Raw genomic sequence first — 24,748 nt, 5'->3', positions numbered from 1 at the left:
CCTACTGGGTGGGACCGGCACTGAATGAATGGGACTGGCAGTAAACTCAAGCTGTTTCTAGATGGTTGTTCAGCTCTGCTTCTCAAACAGCAGCATTCCCCTCTCCCAAGCTTCCAAACAACATCATCTAGTCTTCCAGGTTTTCCGATTCGTTTTCGTTTTCCCGGCCATGTCGGATGCTCCTCTCCGCAGGTCCGGGAGGAAACATCCGAGCAGCCTGACCGGGCGGTTGACCCACGAGGGTTAACCCCCAGGACTCCCAGTGAGGGAGACACGGTCCGGAGCGCGGCAGGAAGAACCCCCTGAAAGCAATGCAGGGGGTAAATTGCCCGTTTGCTCCAACGGAGGCCGGCAGACTTGCGCCGCACATCGCGTGCAGCTGGGCCATGGAGAACGGCAATAAGCAGATTTAAGGTGAAAACCTGTAAGTAAGCAAATCCCTTCTGATTTCTAAGCATATGCGAAGGATTGGTGGGAGCTGAAGCTAAGAAGGTGCGGATTTCTTCCCCTTCACGGAGTTTCGGAACTTAGCTGGCGCCCCCCCCCCCAAGATGGCGACAAAAAAGCAGAGCCCAGCAATGAGTAAATCGGTGATGGCGACGTTACAGGGGAAGGGGGAAACTTTGGAAGAGATGGTGAGATGAGCAGTCTTTGATGCTGTGCAGCCCTTTGTAGCGAAATTGAATGAAATGGGGCAAAAGGTTGATTCAGTGGAAAGCGAAGTGAAAACCATTAAAGAAACAGCAACCGGAGCAGAGCAGTCTGCACACGAGAACGTAGTACTCATGAAAGCAACAAGTAAGGAAGTGAAGCTTTTGGAGAATCAAATAATAGGATTGCAAGTGGACCGTGCCCAAACGGTACTGTGTCTTCAGAATGTAAAAGAGGAGCAAAGTGAAAATTTAAAAGATTTGGTGTCTGGACTTTTGGCGCCATTCGCAAAGGCAACCAAAGAAGAGTTAAAAAGCGATATTTTAGAAGTCCGGTGGACATCTTCAAAGTATGTAATGAAGCGTCAGCTGCCTCGCGAGATTATTATTGACTTTCCATCTAAGAAGACTCGGGACACCATCTTATATAATTCGTACAATGTGGACTTGGATTATTTGGGCAATAAGGTTAAAATATTGAAGGATGTTCCATTTTTGGCTCGTAAAAGAAGATTTAAGTATAAAGGACTTGCGGCTTTCTTGAGGAAATGTGATGTAAAATATAAATGGTTGTTTCCAGAAGGCGTCTGGTTTAGATATAAGGATCAAACCTACAAGATTACATCGGAAGCGCAGCTGACAGACTTTTTGTTCAACCATCAGGAGTTCCAGCAAGAAGAAAGTCCAAAGTCTGAAGGGGAAAGTGGGGGGGGGGGGGAGAGAGCGGGCACAGCTGCTCCAGCTGCGCAGAGAGAACTGAGACCGAGACGTAGGAGGGGGAGGAAAACCTGATCCCGAATATAGTCTGTATTGTATAAAATCTACCAATCTGATAGCATATTAGAAAGTTAACTTTTAAGAAAAATTGCAGCATGAAGGGAATACAAGACATGTAGTGTAGCGTTTGTTGTTTGTATATTGCTCTTCCCTTTTTCCCAGTTCCCCTTTCCTTCCCCCCCCATCATACTTTTGTAGTCTTTTGTAGTTTTTTATGTTAGATATTAAAAATAAAAAAATTGCAAAAAAAAAAATCTAGTCTTCCAGGTTTTCCCCTGACTTGCTGCAGCTTTTTACCAAACCAAGTCTTTCCAGAAAGATCATAATCAAAACAGGTTTGGTCACTGAGCGGATAGGAAGGGGTGGTGTTTCAGACTTCCCCATCCATATCAACACCAGTTCCCTTCAATATTCTCTCATGCCCACTATTCTCTCCCTCCTACCGGTTGGTGAATTTTTACCAGGCTTAAACAAAAATTAGGAATTACTATCTTGCTATAGGATAGCCGCTACCAGACTTTTTTTCCAAAGGTGGCAATAAAACCTCCAGCAGAGGAGAGTGGGGGGACACAGGACTGATGGACACAAGGGAATCCCAAAGAAAATATGGAGAATCCCTGTTTTAGACAGGAGGCTGTCCTGTCCTTCAGAGGGAAAAAGCCATTAAGAGTGGGGATTGGGGGGAAAGTGCAGACAGGAGAGTTGGGAATTGCCTCAAAAAAGGGGCAGAAAATTTCATGTGTAGCTCTGCTCAGTAGGGTTACAAAGTTGTTTAACTCCACCTCTGGGGAAGTATAGAGTTATGACACCTGTCTCTGGTAATGAGTAGAGATGGGCACGAACAGCAATATGAACACAAAAAAAAGCCGTGAACAGCCCAAGAACAAGCTGTTTGTGAGGCTCCATTCTAAATGAACAGGTGGTCATTGCTAGCCTCGTTCATTTATGTTCATTGCTGTTCCTCAAGCCAGACAGTCTGGCACCTGCAATCAATGCCCTTGGCAACTTAGGCAGGGATTGTCTGAACTCTGTCTGAACTCCTGCTGTTGCCTGGAAACCCCAATCTAAACCCAATTTAGCTTGATAGGCATGTCTTCCTTTCAAGTGTGGAGCTCCAAATTTGTTACAACAAGGGAGCAAAGACCAGGGGGGAGGGGGGGCTCCCAGCGCTGACTTTGCAGACAGTGGAGAGGCAGTTGTTGGCATTTTGATAGAGAGAGTGCATTGGAGCTTGAATTTTCTTTGTGTGTGGTGGGATAGGGATCTACCCCTTCAAGTTCCAGGGCTGCTGCCAAGTTCTGGGCCAAGCTATTATTTATTATTGGTTACTTCCCTGCTGCCTGCTCAGGTAAGGTTTCTGGGAGTGGTGCGGTAGGGATCTACCCCTTGAAGTTCCAGGAAAAAACAGGAAAGCCATGTGATAAGAGATAGTCTGATTCAAATCTGGGACTCGGTAAAAATCAGGGTAAATCACCAATATTGGACAATATCACCAATATTGCCACCAACTGATGCTTTCTGTGATAAGAATCAGAGGAAAATAAATGACTTTATAACTTATCAAGATATGATAAACTCTCAAGGGAAAATAAAATCATGGCAAGAAATCTGTGATGAAGGTAAGAAAGTACAATGGCTGACATATCTTCAGGTGGTCTCCAGATTGAAGGAAGCTCTTAAGGACAACAGAGGACAATTGAGGGATCTTACTGATTTTGAGAAAATGGTGATGCAGAAAAAAAATAATATTTTGGGCCACATTTATAAACTCCTACTTCAATATGACACAGAAACAGAACAAGTTAAAAAGTGCATGATAAATTGGATGCAAAATTTTGCAGAAGAAATAACATTTCAGCAGTGGGAAAACCTATGGACTAAGGGTATAAAATTTACAGCAAGCCAAGTGCTCAGAGAACATTGGTATAAGACGTTTTTTAGATGGTTTTATTTTTTTTATTTATTCAATTTATATACCGCCCATCCCCAGGGGCTCTGGGCGGTGGTATATCACACCAAAAGATATTTTAAAAATGGACAAGACCTATGTAGGATCATGTTGGAAATGTAAGGATGCAGATGGTTCTTTTTATCATATGTGGTGGTGGACATGTAAAAAAAGTAAAAAAAGTTTGGAGAGACATACATACAGCAATTCAGAAGATTTTAAAAATCAATTTTGCCATGAAACCCCGGACAACCCTGTTGGGAATCATGCCAGATGATGTGGACAGATCATTACACGAACTACTTCGATATTTGCTGACAGCGACAAGAGTGGTAATGGCAAGTAAGTGGAAAGAAGGAGAATGCCCAACTAAAGAAATTTGGGAGGACAAAATGTCGGAATATTTCAGTCATGGCAAAACTGACACACTATGTAAATAGAAGGCTACTTAATTACGCATGACATTTATAATATGATTTAGCCTTGCAGATTTGAAAATGATGATGTTGAGATATGTCTGATAATTTGATGATAAATTGGTTAGGATTCTGATACTTTGTATTGCAACAGTTTGGTAGCAAATAGTTTAACGCTTGTTTCCCTAAAATGGATAAAATTCATAAGCTGTTCAAGAACTGCAGTTATGGAAATGACTGAACAGAGATATGTTTGACTGTAAGATAATTAGCAGATTGTATAATTTTGGAACATTGGCAATAGGCAAGCACAGTTACAGGTATTGTGAGTATAAGCAAAAGGTAATGGGAATATGGAGAAGATATAGATCAAAATTCATAATATTACTTTATTTAAAGACTTTAGGGTTACGATAATCAATTATATTAAGAAAGCAGTAGTATCTGGGTTAAGGTTTGATTTTTGTTTCTTCGTTTTATTATTACTAAAATGATGAGTAGAATTAGGTATGAACTTTCTATGTGTTGTATACTTTTGAAAAAATATTCAAGTATCATAGACATAAAGATTATGATTTTGCATCTTGTATTTTAATAGTCCTTGTAGTATAGCCGTCTTGTTTGCCCCTCTTTCTCTCCTCCTTTTTGTATTTCCTTTTTTTTGTTTAATAATATATTTTTTTTAAAGTTCCAGGGCTGCTGCCAGGCTCTGGGGCCAAGCTATTATTTATTATTGGTACCTTCCCTGGTGCCTGCTCAGGTCAGGTTTCTGGGAGTGGTGCAGTAGGGATCTTGACTTGGATGATGGCTGGAGGAGAGCCTGCTGACCCCCATGAACAGCCAACCACGAACATGTTCGTGAACAGGGCCATGTTCGTGGTTGTTCGTGAGTCCCTGTTTGTGGATAGCAACAAACAACGAACATCATGTTCATTTTTTTTCTGTTTGTGCCCATCTCTAGTAATGAGCAGACTGAGTAACTTCAAGCTCTAAAGAGAAATCACCACATAAGCTGTATTTAAATCTTCTTTGTTATTTCATTAAGCCTCCTACTTCAGTGATCTCTGTGCTCTTCATGCTTAATACAAAATTTACCTTTTACCAAAATTTACCAAAATTAGCCATTACACTTGCAGGAACTTGTAACTGATGGAAAGGTTTATATCTCAAAACCAACCAGGATTCCCAGATTCATAAGAGGAAGTAAAATAAAAAAGAGTCCCGTACTGGACTCTTTTTGATTTTGCTTCCACAGACTAACACGGCTAACTCCTCTGCATCTATGACCATAAGAGGAAGTGTGAGTACCCTCATATTCAAAAGAATAAAAGGCCTGTCACAATACCCCATGTAGACACTCCAGTGCAGCAGCTGTGTACTATCAACACGAGATCTGTGATATAAAGGGGTTGGTGTTAATGGCCCATCAGGTCTTCCCAAAACTTGGCATTTCTATAATGGTTTAGTCCATCACTAAATTAAAACAGCTAATAAATGTCAAAAATAATTTGAAGGAATTAACTCCCCCCCCCTCAATATGTAGCTGTTCATTGCAAACAAACCGAATGACTAACAATTACAAGGCATTTTAGAAGGCTGATATTTACAGGGGCAAAGGGGAACGGCTGTTTAAAGCTACCCAACTAAGAGCGTGTGTCAAACTCACATCTCTCTCCCTCTTTTTCGCTCTCTCTCTCTCTCTCAAGAATGATAAACTCAATGGTGTTGTCTATTTTTAACCGTCTGTTCTTTCCTTTTGGCAGAGCAATCAGTGTTAGCTGAGCTCTTTGACGGAATGAAGCCAAGCTACCCTGTTTGTTGCCTTCTGCAATGACCAGCAGACACACACAGCTGCGAAAAAGCAGCCTTTTCACACAAAGCGGTATCCTACGATACCATGTCAAGCAAGAACAGTTCCAATGGTCCACCTTCTACAACAACAGTTAGTTCTGTCTTTGTTCAGGCTGGAGATTGTAGAATCGTCATAGGTATACTTAAGGTAAGTTCAGTGGATCTTAACAGTTGGGCTTGTAGCTCTGCAATATCAATTAGTTTGGTGTTTGGTCGTCTCTGTTCATATTTCTGTATGCATTGGTTGGTGTAGCAAATGAATGGAAAATCTGGGGGAAAGTACTATTTGGTTGTCTTGATTTGAGTAGCAGAATTTCTAATTAATTCATGTGGAATAAAATACTTTAAGACCCATTACATATCACCCACAAATATCAAGCTGCACCAGGACAACTAAGATATTGTTATTCTTTGAACAATAAAACTTTAAATTAAAGAAATGACATAGCAATACGTATTGGAGCATGTTTACAGTTCAAGCATTATTTTACTGTATTAATTAAGAATATTTAACAGTGTTTTTCTTGTATTGTACGCAGAGTAATACACACAGTGCATTGGTAGACAGATTTAAGTACATTATTGTACTAGAATCTTTTTGGCACGATTAGTAAATTATTAATGCATGAGCAAACAATTAATGTCCCTGGGACGCAAACCTCCGTTTCAAAAAGGGAAAAGTCTTTAACATCTTAACTGGAATTGTTTAGTTTTACTTTGAAATACAATCTCATTTTCAACATAAATAATTCACAAATAGAAAGTACTTCCTCTCAATCATATTGGACTCACAAAAACTTAACTTGAAAAAAAAATTGAATAGAATTCTATACTTCCCTTAGGCACAAGCACATACATACATTAGTGTTTTGTATTTGCGTTTTAGTGTGGAAAATGGGTGCAACTCCAGCTGGCTGAATCCATACCAAATTTGTTAGAAATTGGTGGCAATCAGGAAGAGACCAAAAAATTATTACAAGATCATGAACTTCTGTTGTCTAAACTTAAGGTAAGGCATGCAATACAAATAACTAGAATATTACTGCACATGTTAAAGTTTGGACATGAGAACTAAAATTGATGGTTAAACCTTAGGCCTAGGGTTGCCTGATAAAACTTTGGCCCCGCAACTCAAATTTTGGGGGTCACTCTCAGGACTTGAGGTAGAAATCTCAGGGTTATCAACTCTGATGGCTTTTTAAAAAGTCATAGATATATAGCCCTGCTTGAGATAAATTGGAGGCTGTTATCTAGCAGTTTACCATGCCATTTCTCTAATACTGTTGTGGTAAATAATCCAGCTCTTCAAAGCCACATGGTTGAGATCAGAGACACCATGTGGTACAATACCTAATCCTGTGTTGAGGTACTACCATTAATACTGACAATGTGTCATGACCAGGTTCTGCCTAAAGTTGCCAGACTTCCAGTATGGGTGGGATGGGATATCCCCTGCCCCTGCCTCTTGTTCCCCACTACCACTCTGAGCAACAGCATGAGATTTTTTTTTAAAAAAAATGGCTGTCAGACCAATGGTATAACGTTACTTCCAGGGAAAACCAAGAAGTGATATCACACCTCTCAAGGAATCACTGAACACTTCCCCTTCCCTCATGTCCCGGCCACTTCTGTCTCCTGATGGTTGCCAGGCTGGGCCTGGCGATGCTAGTTGAATCCCATGAAATAAGGGTTTGGGGATGCTGAGGCCGTAACCATTTGTCTGTTTGTTTTATCAGACTAGTCACTGTAAGTTTGGGAAGTGCCCTCAAACTTTGTTAAACTGATCTTCACAAAAAGAGGCAGTAAACAATCCAAGCCTCACCAAACGTCATTCACAAAACCATGGCTGCCATTTTAAAATCCTGTGCGTTGCTGCTGACTCATTACTGTGGCCAGATGGTCACATGACTTGCTTCCACAGGCAGGATTTAATGTTCAGTGCATGTTGGCAAATGTTTGGGGGGAAGACTCACTGCTTGTAGTAGCAAGCACAAAGCTTAATCTTGCAAGTGACAGTGGCTACCACCAGGCACAAATGTGCATAGGATTTTCAAGAGCTTTCCTATAGCTAATACTGTATGTTTGATGGCTGCATAAATGGGTCTTAAGAGAAAATGAATATGAACCAACTGTTAAAGCTCATTCTGAAGCATGTAACAACCTGCTTTAAGGGCCCTCTTGGTATCTGTACATTATAGTCATTTTCTTTCTTTTTGTACTAGTTCTGTAGCGCTGTTATACAAAATAAATAATTGCTGTCGCCTCTAAACTCTGCTAGAGGCAGAAATGTGCACTGGAAATTTTGCAAGAAACATTTCGTTGCTAGCAGATATTTCTCAGTCTTTTATAAATGGGCTGGTTAACTTTTTTTTCAACACATGCCATTAAAAATACTGGTAGGAAGCAGAACACAATTTGAAGACATTCTAAAGAACTGTATATCTTCTGGAAAAATTACATATCAGTGTATTTATATATAAATGAGGTGTAGTTTCAATATAACACAGAGAGAACCTCATGGAATTACGTTCTAAAGTGACCTTGCAAAGCACATTCTTGAAGAAATATTTTGTGAGAATTATACCTAGTCTATGCAAAGAGTAGAAAACAATGTAAAACTATTTCTAGAATGAAGCATTTTAGAATGCTGGTGGACTGGCACACTCTGTGATTAAATGTTCCCCCATGGGGCTTTTAAAAATGTGGAACCAAGGGTGCAGTTCAAAATGAACGTTCATGCAGTTTACAATTCAAGTCATGAAAAAGTTGTACTATGTGAGCTGGTATAAAAAGTTTCCAGTACTACCATGAAAACAATGGACTACTCTTGAGTAGAGATGGGCATGAACTGAAATACAAACCAAAATTAAGCACGAACCAGGCCAGTTTGTGGTTCGCAAACCGCAGTTCGTCAGATCCCATTTCTGACGAACCGCTATGAACTTTAGGCTGGTTTGTTTAGTTCGTTTTTTGGTTCGTGACTGCAGACAGCCTGGTGCCAATCAATGAGTTTCCTAGGCAACAAGGGATGGACTTCCAGCAGACCTTCTGCTGACCCAGAAGTGACCTTCTGCTGGCCCGTAAGTGATGATTTTCTGACCAAGATGTGACGTTTTCACAAACCAAACGAACTGGTTTGCAAACCTGGGGCAGGTTCATAAAAGTTCATGGTTTGTGAAATTTGATGAACCATGAACCGCATAGTTCGGTTTTTTTCCGGTTCGTGCCCATCTCTACTTTTGAGTAATCCACACTCCTCTAGAACCCCAAACCTTTATCAGCCATATCCACTTCTCTTCCTCCTGCCAAAGACACTCTCTTACAAACTCTGCTGTTACTCTCCATAGAGTGGTTCACCCATGGTTCAAGGAGGAGGAAATCCTTCTAGATCATGGGCAAACAAAGTGAAGATGTCTGGGTTATGAAGTGGATAGTGATGCCAGAAAATAACCAACCTGACATACTTAATAGAGATCTTATTGGAGCAAAGTTACGTGACATGTTTATGTCTGAAAGTATGACGGTACAGCAGTCTGATCACCATTTAAAAAAAAAATCTTCCAAGTAAGATTCGATCAAATGCAACAGGACAATACTTAGGGATAACTTCGAGATGAGAGAAATTTTCTATCAAGATTTATCTATATAAGGAGACATTTGCCACTTAACTGATCTCAAAATGGCTCTTGGGAAAGGTTAGTTCTCACCTTTCTCAAGATCCCTCTTAACTCTAGATGGAAACATACAGCCAAGCTACAAGTGACTTTTTTCACGTGGAGAACACTTGATCATTTTCGCCAGTTTTCCTGGGAACTGAAGTCCGAGTGTCCTTCCCCTCTCTGTTTGAATCGCTGCCTGAAGAGCCAGAGAAAGCTGGCGGCAGCAGCAGCTTTTGCAAATCATTCCTCCAGTCACAAGCCTGCTCTCAACGATCTTTGGGGGTGGGCAGCTGCAGCTTCCTCCCTGGGCATCTTGCTCCCAGGGAGCTGCTCTGGAGAAAGCCGATGTGTCGGTGAAGCTGAGCAGGATGCCCAGGGAGAAAGCTGCAGCTGCCTGCCCCCAAAGATCATTGAGAGCAGGCTTGTGACTGGAGGAACGATTTGCAAACGCTGCTGCTGCCGCCGGCTTTCTCTGGCTCTTCAGGCAGTGATTCTAACAGAGAGGGGAAGGACACTGAGACTTCAGTTCCCAGGAAAACTTGTGAAAATGATCAAGGGTTCTACACGTGAAAAAAGTCACTTGGAGCTCATAGTCTCTGGCCCTTTACATAATATGGCAGGTCAACAGTCATAGACCTCACAAACACACACATGCAGCGATTTCTCTTTTTTAAAAAACACTTTAAAAGTCTACCACACATGGAAATAAGTGTGGTCGTAGTGGTGTGCACTGCCTGCACAGATTACTTATCACTGTGCAGTTCCACAGTGTGTTGTAGTGGTGTGCACTATCTGCACAGATTATTTATCACTGTGTAATTCCAAATTTCCCCCTTTTAAAAAATCCCTCTCTCCCTGAGTTAAGCAAAAATCTTTGCATGTGGAAAACTAAACATCTGTGAAACAGTTCTGGTCAAGTGATGCCAACCTTCCCACTGAAGAGTGTGGGAAGCAACTGCAGCACCACGGTTGTTCCCTAGGCCTCCAAGTAACTATGAATCAGGCTTTAGCCTGTTTTGATCAACAAATTGGCCTGACTTCGAATTATCTGCATCAGGACTGGCTATCTAGGAAACCTCTTGCTTTAATCTGCATGCCCTGTGGACCTTTATTGCTCAGTGCCTACCTAATCTCGCCAGACTAAGCCCTGGAATAGCTACAAAGTACAACCTTTCTCTGAGAATTTAATTGACTAATTATGAGATAAATCGTGGAAGCGCAGAGCAAAAGAGAGTCAGTTACTATTCTCATAGAGCAAAGTCACATCTCTGTGTTGTGATGGACTTAGACAGCACAGGTCTGCTCCCCCCGCCCCCCTGCAGCTGTACAATTTATTTTATGGTTTTGCTTATTCCCTGTTCCTGCCATAGACTCCAATTCCCTGACCCTGAAGAGTGGCATTTCTGGGAGAGGAGTAGCAGGAAGGGGGCATGGAAGTCCCACTCCACTGGCAGAAATCCCTTCCGACAAGAAGGATTTTCTGTAGGATTCAAGCCTTTGCCCCTTTTTTGCCATTATTTTGGTACCTTTGTGTCAAAATGGTTTTTTCCCTATATGTTAAGCAATGATAGTAACAATGATGAAGTTGGTGATGACAACACTGACTGTACTTAAGATAATAGGGGTGGAATTGAAGACAACATGATTGTCAATATTAGCTTAATGCAAGTTACAATGGCTTGTGCCAGGGAAGGAAAAGAGTGTGGTGTGGTACCATCAATCTGTTGATGATGCCCATCTGTCTTTCATTTTCAGCAGTGAGACTGTGGAAGGCATGAATTAGGTATTCTAAGATATGGATGGACTTGATAAGGGAGAACAGACAAAAAGATGGAGATGCTAATGCTATGTGCTCCTTGCTTCTGGATGGGGCTGCATTCCCTCAAGGGAGGTGCATAGGAGCATGGAATCTTTGCCACTTGGGTTTTTTTTAAAACTATTGGTTGTATTTGTGAGACCCCTTAATTGTATTGATGTTTTTAGTTTTAATATATAATATTTATTGTTGGTTTTAATTGTTTTTAAAGTTGTAAACAGCTTCAGGTCTTGTTCTGTAACGGGACAGTTGCCCGTGTCTAAAACCAAGTTTCAGCTTGCCAGGAGAAAGATGGATCTCTCTCCGGGGAAGCCGAAAGCAGTTAGTCTTTATACCTGTCAAACAGATAAGTTCTTTGAACCAGCTGTTTATCAGTACATTTATTTATATAGGGTTCAATATTGCTTTGCAACTCCCCATCAAACACACAGACACCAATCTAGAGTTTATTTCACTTTATTGAAAATATACCCTAGTTTTTTAATGAAGCAAGCAATCAAAATATAAATGGCTATTAATATGAATCCTATAACAACAGAACATAGAAAGGCAATAAGAAATAAGTTCACTAACATTTCTCAATAAATCCTAAGTTTAACATTGCTCAAAGTTTCTATGAAATACATAGGTAGAAATAGTTTCTCACCTAGATTCTCCCAAGAGATCTCTTCCATCAGTACCCTGCTTATTCTTTCTGTGTTTGCAATTATATACCTAATCATATGTAAATATTTAGGGTCTATTCACATGATAGCACAAACAAATATTGATTGGTTTGACACTTCACTGAATATTCATAATTTCATAGTACAGCCTTCCAATTAGTTAAAAAATTATGTCATAGTCAGAACTGCAGAAGAAAACTATAAATCTCTAACAAGTGTCAAGAAAAGTTAAGTTGGACGATCACCATTGGTTGAATCTCTGATAGAGGAACATCAATCTCGGTAGAATCCACTATTTTAATTAATTGTCAAAGGATGAAAGCACACCTGTTGAATTACCTTACACATAGAAAAAATACACTGAAAGTTCATGTAAAGTTTAAAAGTTCATCTAGAGAGTATAGAAGCTAGGCCTAGTATAGTTCAGTATTGATTATTGGCATATGATCTTAATCTATATTGGCATAACAGTTCGAGGGTGAGGTGGAATAAAAATCTAATAAATAAACAAAACAAATAGTTTGATGGTGCGTTAGTCCTAGAATTCTGTCTTGGCGGCCATTGTTTAAAGAGCGTTTTACAACTAAGGCTGAGGCACCCAGTGCAGTTCTTTTGGAGAAAACCTGGCCACTGTGATGCGTGCCTAGCTAAGCTTCAGGCTGGACTACTTTAATGTGCTCTCTATAGAACCTGCTTTGAAGATTGTCCCAAAATTATAATTAGTCCAGCACTCAGCAGTGTGATTGTTACTTTGTTATCAGGACTACTTTGGAACTGTGAAATAGTTCCAGTGGCTTCAAATATGTTTGCAAGTCCAATTCCAAGTGTTTGTTTTGACTTTTAAATGCCTGGTGGAGCCTTTCCTCTACTATGAACCTTTGTGAATGCTAAGATCTTCAGGAGAGGTTTTGCACTGAATCTCCTCTCTTGCTGAAGGTAGATCGGCAGGGAAAAGGAACAGATCCTTTTCAGTAGTGGTACCTATGCTATGGAACATTTTCCTTAGGAACGTTTGCAGGGACAGGTGTTGCAGTTTTTATAAAAATCACGAAGACTTTCGTATTCTTGCAAACACTTAGGGCACCAGTAGATAATATTTCAAACTGTTCTGTCATGGACCACTGTTTAGGTTGTTTTTCCTCAGCTGTATTTATGTTGGGTTTATTTCAGACTGTGGCTGCTTCCACACACGTTGGATAATCCACTTTCAATGCACTTTCACAATCCTTTAGAAGTGGATTTTTTGTTCCACACATGGAAAATCAGTTTCAAATATTCACTAAAGAGTATTGAAAGTGGGTTATCCAACGTGTGTGGAAGCAGCCTTTGTGGGGGTTTTTTTAACCATATGCTGATTTACTGATCATTGTTTCATTATGTTTCAAGACGCACATTTAGTTTCAAAATAAACCATTCTAATTCTCTCTGGTCACTGGTATAGTATAGGTTTGGGGCTTAAGGTAAGGATCTTTGGCAAGCAATGAAGCATCTCTTAATGGGAGTGGTTTCCCAAGCCAGCTTTTCATAATTTTATTACAGGGAGAGAGGGATTTTTTTAAAGGGGGAAATTTGGAATAGAGATGGGCATGAACAGAAAAAACCCGAACATGATGTTTATTGTTCGTTACCATCCACGAACAGGGACTCACAAACATTTACGAACATGACCTGTTCACAAATATGTTCATGGTTGGATGTTTGTGGGGGCCAGCGGGCTCTCCTCCAGCCATCATCCAAGTTTGGTCAAGATCCCTACCGCACCACTCCCAGAAACCTTACCTGAGCAGGCAGCAGGAAAGTAACCAATAATAAATAATAGCTTGGCCCAGAGCCTGGCAGCAGCCCTGGAACCTGAAGGGGTAGATCCCTATCCCACCACACACAAAGAAAATTCAAGCTCCAGTGCACTCTCCCTATCAAAATGCCAACAGCAGCTGTCTCTCCCTCTCCACTGTCTGCAAAGACTGAAAGCCAGAGCTGGGAGCCCCCCCCCCCGGTCTTTGCTCCCTTGTTGTAACAAATTTGGAGCTCCACACTTGGAAGGAAGACCTACATATCAAGCTAAATTGGGCTTAGATTGGGGTTTCCAGGGCAACAGCAGGAGTTCAGACAGAGTCCAGAAAATCCTTGCTTACGTTGCCAAGGGAATTGATTGCAAGTGCCAAACTGTCTGGCCTGACAAACAGCAACAAGGGAGGCTTGCAACGACCACCTGTTTGTTTAGAATGGGGCCTCACAAACAGCTTGTTCTCGAACAGCAGATTGGGCTGTTTGTGGCTTTTTTGGGTTCGTATTGCTGTTCATGCCCACCTCTAATTTAGAACTGCACAGTGATAAGTAATCTGTGCAGGTAGTGTGCACCACTACAACACACTTATTAATTTTCCATGTGTGGGAGACTTTTAAAGTGTTTTTTTAAAAAACAGGAATCACTGCATGTGTGTGTTTGTGTGGTTGTGTGGCTTGGAGTTGAGGAGGGAATCTCCTTCTCAAGGCTAGGCCTTCACCATTTTAAACCTTACCAGCATTAGGCATGTAGGCCAGGAAAAGTTAAGCGGGGCAGAAATGGAGTCAGGGTAGGATTGCGTGTGATTCAGGCATACCCAGCAGAGAGGGCAACCCGCACTGAGGGTTAGGTGGTTTAATGTACATGCTGATCAGGTGTTTACTAATAATCCTAGTTTAACTCCATTTTTGGCATGTGGCATCTTCAGGTTTGGCGATGGGTAGGCATTAACAGTGTTATGAAAATCCTTTCACCTGTAATAAGATGTCTGCAGTAATGAAAAAATCTGTACTCTTAAATTTGAGTATTATGACAGCTATCTCTGAATTGTTCCGGTGATAACTGTTGATATATTTCCTGCTTTATGATCAACAGGGAACTTCCCTTGGACGGGGTTACAAGGTTTATGTGAATTCATCCACACATTCTTGATTGCTTTCCAAAGCACTGTTCTTTGTCACAATAAAGGTCACAGTGAGCTATAATCGAGAACCTGGAAACATATATATCAAATCCACTCTCAGAGTGCTAACTTTCTTTTGGAACCACATTATTTTAGATATATTTTTGATTGCTTTTAATTACTTTGTTTCTTCCATCTGCAAAATCTACATTGTAAAATGGTAATCTATATGCTAATATTCTAGAGGAACAAATTTTGGGGGGAAATGTGGTGGTTTTTTGTTTGTTTTTTTGAAGAAAAACATTACATTGCTGTTTGGCATTTCTAATCCTCGACTTTCTGCCTTTTGGAAAAAAAAGAAACACTGGGAACATATTTACCTCTCAATATGTTAGATATGTGTTATATTATCTACTAATCTTGTTGCACAAAGTTATTTCCATTTCATTATAGAGGTGTTTCATGGTGGCACTAAGGCTAAGATTCTATGCTTTTTCCATTGTAAAACAGTTTCTTTTGGTTTTTAAGGATCTTTTACAGTTAGAAAAATAACCTTTAAAATGACATTGTAAGCCTGCTAGTATCTCCAGGTTTATAAGCATCTTGTTTTAAAAGGCAATCTTCATTCCTTTAATTCAGGAGAACAACAATAGAACTGTTTGTCTGTTTCAAGCTCACCTGTTAACTATATTACTCTCTCCCAAGAGTTACCATCACTTACACTTAAACTATACAATTTTGGGGCCTAAGGACCTTTTATAGTTCCACACGCTCCCTAGTGAATCATGAGTTCCTGTTTTGCTAAGCTTCCTCCAGATAATATATGCAGACAATCCCCTCCCAAACAAATGTGTTGTTACTAAAATAACAGGGTCAGGACATCCCTAAAGGGGCTTGTCTACAGTTTCGGCTCAGTCTTGCATGCAGAAGGTACATAAGGCCAAACTTCAGTCAGATCAGCATTAGAGACACGCCACGTCTGTTGTGCCTTCAGCATGTAAACCAAATACAAATGGCCATCAAAATGTACAGCACCAAAATTTTAAGGAAGCAGAAGAATGTCGTGCAGGAATGATTTGGAAGCACAGCACGATAGGCTAAACGTGTGCAAAAATATATAATATGAATGATGCAATTGAGTGTAATTCATTTTATGGACATCCCACCTGTATTTAAAACATCTGTGTCAGGATTAGGTTTCCAACTGCGGGTTGAGAAATTCTGGAGATCTGGAGGTGTCGCCTGAGGAGGGCAAGGGTTGGGGAGGGAAGGGACTTCAGTGGATATAATGCCATAGGGTTCACCCTCCAAAGTAGCCATTTCCTCCGGGGGAACTGAACTCTGGAGTTTAGCAATCAGCTAAATTGAAAAGAGTCCAGCAGCACCTTTAAGACTAACCAGCTTTACTGCTTTTGAGAATCACAGTTCTCTTCATCAGATGCAGAGAACTTACTTACTTGCAGCCTATTCGGCTCTGAGCAGATGCAGAGAACTGTGATTCTCGAAAACTTATGCTACGGTAAAGTTGGTTCGTCTTAAAGGTGCTACTGGACTCTTTTTGATTTTGCTACTACAGACTAACACGGCTAACTCCTCTGGATCTATAGCGATCAGCTGTAATTCTAGGACATCTCCAGGTCCCACCTGGAAATTGGCAACCCTCATTCAGCATGAAAGTTTACAGACGGAGGATTAGGCTCAGGAAAGTCAATACGGTCATATGCAATGGCTCTTCCTTCCAACATTCTTGCTTTATAAAGCATGGTCTCCTCTCCCCTAGCCTAGAATGCTAATTATGTATCTTTCATTTATTGCAGGTGTAATCTATTATTATATGAGTGTGCAAAATCATTTCACACAGCAAGAGTCACTTAAGTTGAAAAAAGGCTCCTTAGGCTGGAGGGTGACTTTAAACTTTGCCGAGTGAAATGGTAGGATACAGGTCACCATGCCGCGTTGTACTTAAGCTTCTTGACCTGCGATTTAGCAGGCTGTCTGAAATGAACCATAGCGCAATATACTCACAGCTTCTAAGTATCCCATTGCATAAGACATGAGCCTGGTCCAGGTTCCCTGACCCAATTCACAGTCAGATGGGGGGACGATTTTGATCTTCTGTAGTTCCTCTCACACCATTTTTTCCAAACTGCCGAAGGGAAGGTTGTTAAACCCGCAGAGACCAGATGTTCTCATTCACACAATCCCTGACCCAGACGTGTCAGGTAACGAGAACAAAAATGTTCTGTGGGGAGATTTCCCCTCCAGCATACATCAGAGGGGAGGGATGCTTTTTAACTTTTGCTCCAAAGAGACCACTTGTTTTCTCTCAAAAGTTCTCTGTGCCCATAGAACCAAGGAGGACAAAATATCATCTGGTCCAATTTCAACTTTAACACAAGGGCAGCTATATAATCTACCTAGATAAGTAGAAAGCTAGCAAATATCTGAGACTTTTGTGGTACAATAAAGTCAAATAGATTTATTGTGGTTATGCTTTCATAGGCTAATTCATCAGCTGCATTAACTGGTGTGTGTTTATGCGTAGATCACGAATTCCCAGGCTTGTTGAGCCTGTTGACACTTTTGGAGTTTTGAGGATGAGGGGTGGGTGCCACCAGCAAATGGTTCCCATGAGGGAAATTGAAAAATGGCAGCCACGGGATGCTGGGCCAATCACAAAATGCTGAGAGGCTGTGAGCCAAGCATCCTTTTATGAGGGAAGCAGATGTTTCTGAGTAGGTTTTCCCTGCAGACACAAAACATGCTTCTAAAGCATTTTTATGCCAATGAGGTGGAAGGAAGCCAGGACGGATTCTTTGCTTTGGGGAAGAGATTCTTTGTCAAGATCTGGAAGACCCAAATTCAAATCCTAATTCTACAATGGAAGCTTGTGGCTTGCCCTTGGGCCTGTCATACACTCTGAGCCTAACCTACTTCACAGGGTTGTTGTGATTAAAAATGGAGGAGATAAGAATGGTGTAAGCTGCTTTGGGTCCCCATTGGGGAGAAAGGTATAAATGAAGTAAATAAATAAATAAACATTGGGTTCCAGGAAACTCACTGATGTACACTATAGTACCCATGGCCAGGGCCCATTTGGAGGGGGAACGTGCCAGAACGGCATTCCGGTACAGGGGTCATTTCCTAGAAAAAGAACTGCAGGAACTCATTAGCATAACTCATTAGCATATGCCACACCCCCTGACATCACCGGAAGTGTGTCAGAAGGCAACATCCACCCCTCAGGCCCCTCCTGAGGGGCCTGAGCTTACCCTCCTCTGGCGAGCCCGCCCTGCTTGCATCCGTGCACTCTCTTGCTCTCACAAGTCACAAATGAAAATAAAGCAGCATGAATTCCAAGCAGCTTACATTCCTTTGGAGCCCAGCACCCCCCGGCTTGCACTCATTCACTCATTTTTTCTCTCTACCCCCCCCTCACGAGTCACAAATGAAAGTAAAGCAGCAGAGCAGAATGAATCCAAGCAGCTTACATTCCTTTGGAGCCCAGCACCACTCAGCTTACACTCATTCACTCATTTTCTCTTCCCCCCCCCAACCCCACGAAAAGAGATCACATGGGTTTTGGCCCTGCCCACGTGACTCCTTTTCCTCAACTCTGCCTCCCTGCTACCCATCTCTTTAGCAGCAGGAAGTGGAGGCAGCAGCTGGGCTGCTGGGGCTATCTTTGTAAGGAGGGTAATCTGCTTTGATTTCACTTGCTTTACTTTCATTCGTGACTCCTGAGTGAGTGAGAGAGAGAGTGCCTGCCTGCCTGCCTGCCTGCCTGCCTGCCTGCAAGCTGGGCTGCTGGTGTAAAGGAGGGCAATTTGCTTTGATTTCACTTGCTTTAGTTTCATTTGTGACTCGTGAGTGAGTGAGTGAGTGAGTGAGTGAGTGAGTGAGTGAGTGAGTGAGTGTGTGTGTGTGTGTGTGTGTGTGTGTGAGAGAGAGAGAGAGAGAGAGAGAGAGAGAGAGAGAGAGAGAGTGCCTGCCTGGAAGCCGGGGTGCTGGTGTAAAGGAGGGCAAGCTGCTTTGATTTCACTTGCTTTACTTTCTTTCGTGACATGTGAGTGAAAGAGAGAGAGAGAGCCTGCCTGCTTGCCTGCCAGCTGGGCTGCTGGTGTAAAGGAGGGCAAGCTGCTTTGATTTCACTTGCTTTAGTTTCTTTCGTGACTCCTCAGTGAGTGAGTGCCTACCTGCAAGCCGGGTTGCTAGTGTGAAGGAGGGTAAGCTGCTTTGATTTCACTTGCTTTACTTTCATTCGTGACTCCTCAGTGAGTGAGTGCCTACCTGCAAGCCGGGCTGCTAGTGTGAAGGAGGGTAAGCTGCTTTGATTTCACTTGCTTTATTTTCATTTGTGACTCCTGAGTGAGTGAGAGACTGCCTGTAAGCCGGGCTGCTGGGGCTGGCTTTCTAAAAGAAGGTACGTGGCTTTGATTTCATTTGCTTTATTTTCATTTTTGACTCCTGAGTGTGTGAGAGCGAGTGTGTGGACTGGAGGGGGAGAGAGGGGGGGAGTGGTAGAGGGGGAGAGAGAGAGAGAGAGAGAGAGAGAGAGAGAGAGAGAGTGGACTGGAGGGAGAGAGAGGGGGGTGGTATAGAGAGAGAGAAAAAAATCAGTCCACAGATCATGAATACAAATATCCACAGATCTCGAATTCATTTCATCTGCAGTTGACGTCTGAACTGTGTTAGAAAGCTCTGTGCTGGCCTAGCAAGTGCACAAGGTAGCCAGAGAGGATTATAGAGTGAAGTGACTTACAGTGCAATTTTAAGCAAAGTTACCGCAGTCTACACCCATTGAAGGGACCTCTCCTTCAGTTTGATCTTTGCCACTACAAGGACAGGGTTGTTCCTTAGTGTGTACTACACTGTATAGTGACTTTTTTCCTCTGAGGTTATTTTTTGTCATCTTTTAATTATTATCTGTTGATTGTCTTCTTCCAGAAGGGCCCTAGGAATACATATCTGTATTCCTCTGGAGGGAGAAAAAGGGCACTCTGGAGGGTGATAAAGCCTCCCCCAGTGATGTCAGGGGGTGTGACATAAGCAAATAAGTTATGCCAATGACACACTTCTGGTGATGGCAAGGGGTGTGGCATATGCTAGTGAGTTCCTGCAGTTCTTTTTCTATGAAATGACCCCTGCCCATGGCCACCACGCTGGTGATCACTGGCACATTCATGCATGTGCGCACACAGATATAAAAGTGAAAATGTCTTCTCAGTCCCACCCTTTCCCTCCATAGCATATAGTAGTTCATGAATCTAATAAAGTGGATTCATGGAAATTGATACCACAATCTGTTATGTTTGTCTTTGATATTACAAGACTCTCTTTTGTTTTAGCATGATGTGTAATCCAACAGAGGTTGTAGGACGGTAACTGTATGCATTTATCATTCAATCAAATGTTTTCTGTCAACAGAGAGAGTTTATGAATTGTGTGTAGCTAACAGAAGCAGCTTTTTACATTCACATTTGTATGCATGTAGCATTCTGTGTAGAACTTATCTTAAACGCAGGGCTCATTTCGGGGGGGGGGACACACAGGAACGCAGTTCTGGCAGTTCCCCAAAGAGGTCACATGTCAGGTGGCCCTGCCCATCTGACTCTCGGCCATTTTGGGTCCGTTTCAGCCTGGATTGGGGCCAAAACAGCCCAGATCGGGCCTCTGACAGGTGGTGGATCATTCTCCCACTCAGCAGCAGCCCGGTTCTGACCATTTTGGGCCCCTTTTCGGCAATTTTCAGCCCCCTTTTACCATTTTGGGCCCAATTTCGGCCCTGAATGGCCAGGATTAGGTCCAAAACAGCCAGGATAGGTGATGTCAGGGGGTGTGGCATATGCAAATCAGTTATGCTAATGAGTTATGCTAATGAGTTCCTTCAGCTCTTTTTCTGCGAAATGACCCCTGCTTAAATGTATAGCTGTTGGAGAGGGGGTATGGACCCAGCCATGCTTCCTTCTGTTACCTGTTCAGGCTATGCATGTATGAACATATGAACAAGGTATGAAAGTGGCCTTGTTTAATATTGTAATCCAGTGGTGACTGGTTTTCTAGGAGATAGCTTGAAACATGGTTGATGCAATGGTGGCTAATTTAATTCGTCCAATATCGACCTGGCTATTCTTGGAGATATTTACTGTTATAAATGTGTCATTTTTAGTAAACATGGCAAATTTAGTTGACTCATTATCTTTCAAACAGAAATAAAGAAAATAGATTGGGTTGGATCCAACCAGCTTACTGTCTTATAGTGAGTTAGGCCATTGGCCTATCGGCATCAGTATTGTCTGTTCACACTGGCCACCACTCTCCAGGATCTCGGACAGATGTCTTTTGTATCACCTTCTACCTGACAGTTTTACCTGGAAATTCCAGGGATTAAACCCGGGACTTTCCGCATGCAAAGCTGATGGTCTGCCTCTGAGCCACAGCCATTCCCCAAATGAGAGAAGAGGGGAGAGGACCCACTCCAAAGGCTATGCTGGGGGTCATGAGACCTGCATAGACAAAAGGCATGTGCAATGAAGAGGAAGTAGGTAAGAAGGAAATGCTGACTGAATCCAATCCCAATTTTGAGCAAAATTACTCCACTTGCAGGATGAGCTGTGCAGGGATGCTGATAGTTTCACTTAATTCAAAGAAACATCTATGGAAGGAAAATAGCTGCTATTTCTGTTCTGCAAACACTTGCATAAGAGGTCATGCAGTGATGAAATAGGTAGGCTGTATAGCAGTTTCACTTGTGCAAGTGGCTGCAGGAGAATATCTTTGAATTCAGTTTCTCTTTTCTTCCCTTCATGCTAATGTGACTCTTTCCCTGAGCGCAAGATTCTTTCCATGTGTTTCAGGGCACCTTTGTACAACTGGTAGCCCTGCATTTCTCTCATCTGAAACTACAGGAAATCCAATGGGGTATAATTCTAGCAGTCGGTTAAACTGAGTCTTGGTCTGCTTTGAGGTCCACTAAGCTGAATGCACTCAGCCTGCTTTGTATTAAGGGGCTGGACCTATTCCGTGAGGTACTTGGTGCAAAAGAAAAAGAAAGGGAAAATGAGAAGTGGTCTAGTGGTTAGTGTATCGGACTAGGATCTGGGAGATCCAGATTCGAATTCCTGATCTGCCATAGAAACCTACTGAATGACCTTGAGCCAGTCATACCCTATCAGTCTAACCTACCTCACAGGACTGTTGTGAGGATATGGTGGAGGACAGCATGGTATAATCCACTTTGGATCCCAACTGGAAAGAAAGGCAGAGTAGAAATGTCAATAAAATAAATAAATAGGGATTGAGTCAAGCCCTGAAACGTACCCTCCTCCCTCTCTTGCTTCCCTCATAACTGGAACCAGTTGGATGACTTTGAGTGATATTGAAGGCAACATGGCTGTCTCACCTGATCTAAGCCATCCCATTCACAAAAGAAAATAATAAGTAACAAATAAATCATTTGAAATGGGCTTTCTCCTATTCCCTCCATTGTAAAAAAACAAAACAAAAGTCTCTATCAGCAACTATCTAGAAGTCAGAAAACCTGAGCGTACTTGCGGACAACTTTCTAGTTGGCAACTCTGGTTTCATTTGGCTGGCCTGGCTTCTGCAATTCTTCTTATATATGCAAGTATAACCTCTTTTGTATGGGTTCTATGGAGCTAGTTTAGGAAGCAAACTTTCATACACATGTAAGTTAAGGGGAAAAAACCCTTTTATCCAAACCTTTTAACAATTAGTACAATAGAACTATTTTTCTTTTCATTGCCTAAACCCATAAATACAATCATACAGAAACTTTCAGCCAACAATGTCTTTGAAAAGATAAACAGTTCAACTTGTTGGATCTTACCTTTGCTATAATCCTTCCAGTTTGAAGCCACTGGAACCCAGGCTTCTGTCCTCTTCTTAGGGAATTGCAGCCCTTATTCAAGGTGATAAGAGCATATTAATTATTATCAAGCTTCCCAGCAACCAGCTTCTTGCTCAGCTTCCTGGCTCTAGCTACTGACTTCGCCCTACTGGGCTAAACCAATTAGATCATAGGGGTTACCCAAGTCCTTTCAGAAGGCATTCTGGAGATTTGGGAGTAGAGCCTAGGGAGGGGAGGGGCCTCAATCGGTATGTGATTTCCTCCAGGAGAACTCATCTCTGTAGTTTGGAGCTCAGTTGTAATTCCAGGAGAACTCCAGGCTCCACCTGGACGATGGCAGACCCAGGCCCAATGCTACCAACCTGCAGACAGGGCTGGTGCCAGATTTTCTGGCGCCTGAGGCCGAGGGGCAGCTTCAGGTTTGTTGCTGCCACCACGAGTGCTCCTTTGCCCTGGATCCAGACTGCTCCGTTGCCCCGGATCCACCCCAGCCACCTGCTGTGCCTGGCCTGCAGCTGTGTGCTAGCGGTGGTGGCAGCAGCACGGGGCAACTTAGAGCCGTACCAAACGAGATGAGGGGCGCACAAGTTTTCTTGGGACATGCAGGAGATGCCTTCCCCTCTCTGCCGCTGCTCACTGCCCTCTCTGAACATCTGTGTTTGTGTGTGGCAGTGGAGCCCCAAAGCTTCCCCCCCCCCATCTCCTGCCTGTCGCCTCACAAACTGGAAAGGAGCAGAGGGAAAGTGTTAAGTTTCTTTTGGGGGACTGGGAGGTGATGGGACGGAATAATGACAGAAGAAAGCAAAGGGGAAGGGAAAAGAGAAAGTGGGAAGGACCTAGAGAAACAGCTGTACCTCAGGGTGTGCCTTTGAATGAGCTGCTGAAGACGCAAATCCTTCTTCCAGGCACAAGCCCCCCTCCCCGTGCCTGACACGAGGGCACCCTGGGAGAGAGCAGCAGCAGCCCACCCTGGAACGGTCTTTGGGTGCCCTCACGTCCAGCAGGCTCGCGCCTGGAAGAAGGATTTGGGTCTTCAGCAGCTCATTCAAAGGCACACCCTGAGGTACAGCTGTTTCTCTAGATCCTTCCCACGTTCTCCTTTTCCTTCCCCTTTGCTTTCTTCTGTTATTATTCCATCCCATCCCCCCCAGTCCCCCCCCAAAAACTTATCACTTTTCCTCCGCTCCTTTCCAGTTTGTGAGGCGACAGGCAGGAGATAAGGGGAAATGCTTGACATGCATGCGTCCTCCCAGCCCTCCCACTCAGTTGCTCCACGGTGCACACACCTGCCCCCGGCACCCCCTCCGGCACCTCTGCACTCAAGGCGATTGCCAGACTTGCCTCTGTTGACATGCCGGCCCTGCCTGCAGAGGAAACGCTGTATATGCTCTAGGGCATCATTTCAGTCCATGTGGGTGTGTGGTGAGAACCAAATGGAATAGCCTTATCGGCATCAGTGCTAACAGCTCCCTATAATATGCCCCCCAATGCTATACAAAATGTAGAATTCTGTGGTAAACACCGAGGAATATCTTGGAATGTGTGGAAATGTGTCAATGTAGAAATAGTTCTTTGAAGGCAGAAAGTCTGGGAAGAACTGAGCTAAAATTAGAGTAAAAATATATACTGTGGTCTCCATCCAGCAGAATTAGGTGCGCTTAAATACTGAAATATTCTTCCCAGTTCAGAGCTGAGTTTATTCAGAAAACAGAGAGAGTGGACAGATGGTTGGAAGACAGATTAGACTGCCCGAAGAAACTAGATTCTCTAAATCCTGGGCAAGCTTTTTACTTGTGCCTCATGCAAATTTAGCTTAAATTAGAATTTGTTGAAACAAATTGGCTTAAAACCCCAACTCTGTGCTATGTGGTACTCAGATAATACTTTATTATCCAAGATGCTAGTCTTCCCCAAACAACAAATTTTCCTTTAAATTCAATTTTCTGTCACAGAATAGCTTAAAACTGCAGTAAGCAATGCCAGAAAATGATATCTTAGGGGCTTGTGATAGAGCTTATGTTATCACTGTACAATGTGACCTCTGGTGCCCTTGTGTACTGTAAAGATATTTTAAGCAACTGCAGCTCAGTCACTATCAGTGGTCAACTGGAACACATGTGCTAGGCCAGAGCAATGTTTTCCAATGCCGGGTGTGGGGTAAATCCATTGCAGGATGGTGTTATTAAA

The 24,748-nt window shown here is 42.6% G+C and overlaps 1 protein-coding gene across 1 annotated transcript in view; it reads left to right on the top strand.

Moving 5' to 3' along the window:
• Positions 1-5,557: 5,557 nt before the first annotated feature.
• CCDC141 (coiled-coil domain containing 141) overlaps positions 5,558-24,748 on the top strand; it is a 147,275-nt gene continuing 128,084 nt past the window's right edge. Inside the window, exons 1-2 of the mRNA XM_054971148.1 lie at positions 5,558-5,790; positions 6,529-6,651. Coding sequence (XP_054827123.1) covers positions 5,689-5,790; positions 6,529-6,651 — 225 coding nt within the window. The 5' untranslated portion in view covers positions 5,558-5,688. The remainder of the gene's footprint in view (positions 5,791-6,528; positions 6,652-24,748) is intronic.

This window comes from Eublepharis macularius, chromosome 2 (assembly GCF_028583425.1).
Source record: "Eublepharis macularius isolate TG4126 chromosome 2, MPM_Emac_v1.0, whole genome shotgun sequence".
Classification (NCBI taxonomy): domain Eukaryota; kingdom Metazoa; phylum Chordata; class Lepidosauria; order Squamata; family Eublepharidae; genus Eublepharis; species Eublepharis macularius.
Note: the sequence above shows the minus strand (reverse complement) of the source record. Positions and strands in the feature narration are given on the sequence as shown.